The 7,008-nt window shown below is 40.3% G+C and overlaps 1 protein-coding gene across 1 annotated transcript; it reads right to left on the bottom strand.

Annotated features, from left to right (window-relative positions):
• Positions 1–6,186: 6,186 nt before the first annotated feature.
• On the bottom strand, positions 6,187–6,726 carry LOC108136744. Its single transcript, XM_017258087.2, has 2 exons — positions 6,508–6,726; positions 6,187–6,456 (listed from the first exon to the last, which is right to left on the bottom strand). Exons 1-2 carry the CDS (start codon positions 6,605–6,607, stop codon positions 6,290–6,292), a joined length of 267 nt encoding a protein of 88 aa, XP_017113576.1. The 5' UTR covers positions 6,608–6,726; the 3' UTR covers positions 6,187–6,289.
• Positions 6,727–7,008: the final 282 nt, after the last annotated feature.

A 7,008-nucleotide genomic window follows, 5' to 3' on the forward strand; every position in this document is an offset into this window, starting at 1 on the left:
GCTCATAACAACAAAATCAGCTGGCACAACAACTACAGAGGCGATATCAACTAAAACAACAACCGGGCTTAAATTTGGTGGGTGTCTGTTTGCCACTTTAGGTGGGCAAATTAGTTTTTCAGTTTTCAGGGCTGCCAGCGAAAACCTTATTGAAATTATAATTTATTTATTAGCGGAATTGGATAAAGAGTGCGGCAAGGGGCTGTGAACAAACTGAAAATGTCAAACCAATTTGCTGCGGAAAATTTCGGTCGCTGATTAGATTGGATGCCATGGCCAAAAGTTTTAATTATGAATATGAAAAACTGTGTGCACTCCTGGCTGGCGAAGCGAGTTGTAATTAAATTTTTGCACAGGTAAACGAAGTTTTTCGATGGCGGGTCTTGAAAATCTTGCCTTACTGTTGTTGTTGTTCAGTTTTCATAACTGATTTAGCGACAAATATGCTGGAGACGACGAAGGTGAAGGTGCAGCAGCTTCAGATGTGGGTGGTAAATTTTTGAGCGCCGTTGAACGGGTCGTATGCGCAATGTTTTTCCGACTCAGCACGGAGGGGAAATGCAGACGGGAAGCTGTTGCTCCGTCTTTCCCGCCAACGCCTTCGCCGCACTTCCATCTTAATTCTAATGCAGTCAAATGAGTTCGCCATGCTGGTTGGCTGACTGACTGACTGACGGACTGACTATATGACTAACTGACTGGAGAGATAGAAAGTTTTCGGCTCCGTTTGTGCATTTGTGCAGGATGTGATTATGGCGTTTTCATATCACAAATATGTGTGTCACCCTTTCGCCGACCGTCCGTCCGTCCCTTTTCTTGGCAAGTGTGTGGCAATAAAATGCTTTACTGATTTGCAAAGTTTTGTCATTAAGCACACTTGCTGCTGCCACCATCAGTGTGCCCTGATTACAGTTTAGAATTTCACAAATATTTGCCAGCAAGCGTTTCATCTTCCTCCATGTCTGTTGGCTTGGTTATTTATTTATTTTCTGTTTGCTGGTATACTTGATTATTTGCCATTTTCCATGCATGACAGCGTGTTAAAATTTGTCGACAGATTTATTACGAAACTATTTGGCAAATGCTGTTTCGTGAGTGGCACTAAAATCAATCAATCGAAAATAATTAAGTTGTTCGTCATTCGTGGTTGTGTGAGAATTGGCAAATCGCAGGCATTGACTGATGAGTCGTCCAAATAGATTTGGCAATAATAGCTGCTTCCCATAAAAATGAAACTTAAATACCGAAAAAGGTGCATGCTTCTTTGGGATAAAAAATATGGGCATGCTGGGCGGTCATAAATAGGCCTCGCAAATCGGCCCCTTGGGGCACATGCGTCGTATACGTGATATTTTTTAATTACATTCAAAACGCTTTGTGAGTGCTGCGTGCAGAAAATTCGCTTTTAATTGCCCCACCAACAAACGCCTGCGACTGTTTCTCCCCAACGGCTCTGCCAAAAAATTCAATTGGAATGTGTCCCAAAAGCGGAGGAAACTGGAAACTTAAAACTCTTACCCCAGTACAGATGGAAGAATCCTTAGGAAAATCAAAATTTAATTAATGCCACCACTAAAAAGCAGAAAAACCAGAACTCCCCGGGGAGAGAAAATTCTAAACTAATATGGAAAATATTTTGTATTTGCAGCAAAACTTTCCACCAGCTGCGGCCAAAGCGGATGTGAAATGGAGAAAATATGTGCAAGAGAGAGGTAAGATGTTGGAAAGAGAGAGGCTGCTAGTGTCTGGAGGATTATGCACACATATGAGAATCGAGCATGACAAAGCTTTAATGTCACTCTGGAGTCATTAGTATGCAGAGTTTAAAAAACATCTTAATATAATTTTCAAACTTTTTCCTCATATCTACAATGTTATAAAAAATCAGACATGTTGCAGTTGTGAAAAGTTTGGGCTTGAGGAAAAAGAAACATTTGTTTGGAGATACTATTTTTACACATTTCAAGTGATTTATATTTGTTAGAAAAGTTGGTAATACGCATGTATGTTTTTTTAAGTCATATTGTTATACAGAGAGGTACGAGTTTTTTTTAGAATATTGTATTCCTTCAGTCTTTTTGGAATGTCGTTTTTACTAAAGCAGTAGTTAAAAAATATAATTATAAGAATAATGCTTTAGTAAGCTAAGTTCGTATGAATAATTGGCTTAATTTTGGATTTTGTTGATAGAAGTATTTTTTAGTTATCAGGGAATATTTAAAGGTGACCCCAAACACCACTTATCGACATAGTTTTAGTAACGGATTCCATTAATTGTTATGAAAAGCAGAGTTGTCAATGCACTTTGTCTAATATTGAAATAGTTATATCTGTCTATAAACACGTTTCATATATATTTCGAACATGCTACATTTGCTGGCATGTCTGCGATGGGGACCTGTCAAAACAGACTTCTACTTAAACGATTTATTCAGACCGCACTTTTCAATTAAATTCAATGTCTAGTCAAATTTTGCGGTATTAAAGCGCAAATGGTAGGAAATTAGCGCCCAAAGCGATTCAAGTGGCGGGAGACAAATGAAAAGGCATTTAAAATGTCAACACGACCGCAACATCGTGTGCGAAATGGTCAGAAAAGGTGTGTGTATGTGAGTGAGGATGTGCACATGGATAAGTGTGTGTGTTTGTGTGCAGATGGTCCAACAGCAACAACGACTTTTGCGGTTGCACAAAAGTAAACCAAAGTGACATAGAGTCAAAGGTGAGGGCTAAACGGGTTTTTGGGGTTCGGGGCCCGCAACGCTTAAATGCTTGACCACGCAAAGGCCATTAGAAAATGGTCGCATATGTGTGCGAGTGTATCTGTGTGTGAGTTCCGGGTCCAGAAGCCATCTCGGGTGACAGTTGGAAATTAGGCAAAAGCCAACCCGAAGGACAAAACTAAAAATAATCCAAAAACTGAAGCCACAAAACGTTTGCCAACACGTGTAAACTTTGGCAAGTTTTTCTACCAAGGGAATGGACATTTTGTCACACGTATGACGGCGAGGCCTTTACCTTCACCCACCTGAGCTCTTTAAACTTTAATTTAAAAACCTTAATATATTATTAAATAGTTTTCTTAACTTCACTTGGCAAGGAATATTTTAAATGGCATCTTACTTTGGGACGGCATTTCATATTTAAAAGATTTCGTTTTTTTTTAACACGTTTGTTATTTTATTTCCCTTTCATTTGAGAAGAACCTCTTCTCCTGGCATTTAATAGGAATACTTTGGAATACCTTTTACCTTTCAAGAATCCGAAGTAGCTTTATAAGTTTTGACCTCTACACTTTCTAATTGTTTACATAAAACTTTGTTTAAACGGTTTTTCTTTTGAATATTAAGTTTTTGATAAAACCTTGGTAACTTTATTGTAAACCAAAATTACAATTTTATGGAACTCTATATTCATTATTATTATAAGTACGATACTTATCCTTAAGATTTTAAATTCAAACTTCAATCCGCTGACAAACGAACTGTAATTTGCCATTCCAAGCCCAGGAATCCAACAGAGTCACGCTCTGATTCCCACCTCTAATGACAATGCACACACCTGGATTCCTGTGTTTGCTTTACGGGCTTGGGTATAATCCTCTGCCGCATTGCCGTTGAATGCGTAATAAAGCACATGACTTTGGTCTTTTACGGTTTGGCCGTGTTCAATTCGTCCGCAGCTCACCTTGAACCGAAGGAACAATGACCCAGGAAACCCTGATTGTCCGTGGACGTGTATGTAGAACCAAGGCTCCAAGTTTCATGGCTCCATGACTCTCGGTGCTCGGCCACAGCGACAACAATGTGCAACAATTAAATGTCAAACAGGAGCTTTTGATGAACGCTTAAAATCACTGCATCTGTTAGCGGACACTGGAGCTGGCTTCGTTTTGTGGCCATCGCTGAACCGGGTCGCAAAATCTGGGATGGGGTAGTTGGTGGTTGGGGTTTAGGAGGGGGATGGAAGTACAAGTCACGGAACGGTCACATAAGCAACGGCAACGGCAACAGCATACAAAGGCAGCCACACATGATGGCGGATGGCGGAGCAGGTGCTCATAGCGTTTAAAATGTACACCCATAAACAAAAGTGCAAACAAAGCCATAAACAAGAGGAGGACTTCAGAGCAGGTAGCTGTAGTGGGAAGTGGGGGTAGCAAGGGCTAAACTTTCACCCCACCCATGTGCTGTGTCCTTTGCCAGGACCCGCCGATGTTGTTTGTTAGTTTTGCCAGCCTGCCAGTGTGTCGGATACATTGATTTAAGGTGCGGACAAACCGAAACTTAATTTTGGAGATAGGATTCAACAAAATATTAGTCTTTTTTTCATTAATTAGTAAAGTAACTACATTTAAAGTTTGCATTGTTATTTCGGCCTTGTTTTGGTTATGCTTATGTTAAAAAACATTGATAAAATTTGAAAATTTTGAAATATACAAAATTTATCAAAAACAATTGGTAATCTAATATATTATAAGATTCTACTGATTTTTCGTATCAGATATTCAATAAATTGCTGATATTTATTTAGTGGTGCTTTTAAAATAACTTAATTTAGCTTTCATTTGATATTTATTTTCGATAAAATCATTCTGTTATTTTAGTGCCCACTGGCAATGTTATAAAAATTTAATGAAATGTTATCAATATGCAGTCATAATTGGATTTATTAGCTAAAGCAATATTAAGTAAAACATTTTTCAAACTTGGCCTAATAGTTTTAGGCCTGCCTGCGGGCACTGTGCTTGTAAACATCGCTGGCAGTCAGCGAAGGACATTGAATGTCTGGGCCGACAGCCCCCCTTTTTTTAGCCACGTCCATGTCACGCCCCTCCAGTCCACACCAACCTCTCCTCCAATCCCTTCCGGTCGCTGCTCCGCTCCGCTCACAGTTTGTTAGCTTTGCTTTGTGACGGGCTTCTGTTGCCGGTTCGCAGCGTCTCATCGACCATGGTTTTCACGGGACTCGCCAAAGGATGGCTTGAGCGAGGAGCAGGAGCAGCACAAGGAGGAGGAGGTGTCCTCCAGGATCCGTGGATGGAGCCGAAGCTGGAGCAACCGAAGGCAAAGGGCCTGTCAGCGTTTTCCGTGCTGCGCTTTGTTTTTAATACATGTACGTGGTGGCATCGTTTATTATTTTTTGTGTTGCCAGCGGAGGGACCGAAGCGAAGGACATCCCTGCGTGTACGTAAAATTCAATGCATGTGTGTGTTTGTTGGGGTGTGCACATACATATAAAACCCATGGGTCCATGTCACGCACACATTAGAAGGTAAACACGCGTTTCGCCACACGATGCATAAACATTTGGACATTCCATTCGCCCCAGCCCAATCGCCAGGACCTGTGTGTGCGGCATCGTTGGGTTACGAACTAAATTAAATTTTTACATCAACATTTGCGCTTCATTAGAGATGGGAAAATGGCAACAAGGGGTGGAGCGGTCTTCAGTGAGGCGCCCGATATGTGTGGGATAATGCCAAGTGTTGCTCGTCGAGTGCCCGGTGGGAATGGACTGGGCTAAGCCGTCGTGACCGGCCCAGACAAATGAGTGTTATAAGTGTTATTGGTGGGGAAAATGGCAAAGCAAACTCACTAAATTAGCCCAGGGCCTTTCGGGAAGAGGGGTCGAATTGCGGTGGCGAAAGGATGCTGGCCAGACAGAATGTTAAACTTATCGCAGGCATATGATTCAATTCATGGACCAGTGGAATTGATAGTCGGCCAATGAAATGTAGAGAAATAGTTAAGATTAAATTTTCCCCTTGCATGAAACAAACAAATACGTATACGTTATCCGTTTCGGATGTTCAAATAGATGTCAAATAGCATTTGATTTGATTAAAATAGTGAATTATTAAAAATAAAATACTTAAATTTCAATAGCCAATATCCAAGTCATAAAAATCACGTAAACATTCATTGAGAGCTTATGATAATTCTTTCAGAAGTAAAATTATTTAAGAAATATACGATTTTTTAGTAGTTAAGTTAAATGGCTTGAATTCATTTTCTAGAGTTAAAACGTTAATATCAATAAGGAAAATGGACAGAAGAACAGAACAGATTAATCAGAATATTAAAGAACACTTTCGAATTTCCTTTCTTGAAAATTTCCCAGGACAGTACATCAAATTTAGAAATATGTGTTCCGGAATAATACTTTCAGTTGATTATTCTAATAATAAAAATTGCCTATGATATGGTACATTCAATACATAGTACTTGCAAATGAAATCGTATGGTTTCGGAGCGATCTGGCTGATAGTTCCTGATGCGGGTGACCTTCACTCGGCGTAATCTTCGGCATCCTGCAGACTTTTCATCTGGATCGTGGGCATACAACAAACCTTTCGCTTGTTGATGCACGTGGTGCGGAGGCGACTTTGGTACCTCTCCTCGCAGTTCCACAGTTCCCTGCAAAAGCCTCCTTTGAGATAGCAGCTTTCCAGATCTGCGGGCGATTGGATTTCAGGATAAGCAGGAAACAGGGTCGACAACTTACGAATCTGTTTCGGGTGCATGATGGTGTAGTAAGCGCAAACTGCTAAGAAGCATATGGTTAAAACTAGCAGAGCCACAAGACATGTCAAATGATTTCTCATTTTTAATGGCACCAAAAGCACACCATGCAGTCCTTAGTAGTCCCAAATCTTGGTTATGTGCGGTAATGATTGTATTAAAAAAAAAACAAATATACTTCCAAATTGAAAGCTATCTCCTTGCCACTGGGAACTAAGGAACTAAATGGAGCGCCATCAAAAAGCCTGCCCACTATTATGCCCTGAAGTGCCCCGCCCGCTAAGTGAGTAAGTAAATTATTATGATAATGCGCTTTTGGAGAGCGAAGTGCAGTCTATGGGCAATGTTAAATTGAAACTTCTTAATTAAAAACTTGCTGCATAAAAACTGGCAGCAGCAATCGAGGCTAGTTGCACAGCGAAAAATGTTTTGAGATAAAAAAGGGAGCACATAATCCAGACAGAAGTGTTAGCTAGGAAAACAA

Source organism: Drosophila elegans, unplaced genomic scaffold, assembly GCF_018152505.1.
Source record: "Drosophila elegans isolate 14027-0461.03 unplaced genomic scaffold, ASM1815250v1 contig_476, whole genome shotgun sequence".
Lineage (NCBI taxonomy): Eukaryota > Metazoa > Arthropoda > Insecta > Diptera > Drosophilidae > Drosophila > Drosophila elegans.

Bases quoted from the DNA above. Each gene is read 5' to 3' on its own strand.
- LOC108136744 (XM_017258087.2), bottom strand. From the start codon at position 6,607: ATGAGAAATCATTTGACATGTCTTGTGGCTCTGCTAGTTTTAACCATA. The intron at 6,457-6,507 runs GTAAGTTGTCGA...AATCGCCCGCAG, and splicing joins CATGCACCCGAAACAGATTC to ATCTGGAAAGCTGCTATCTC.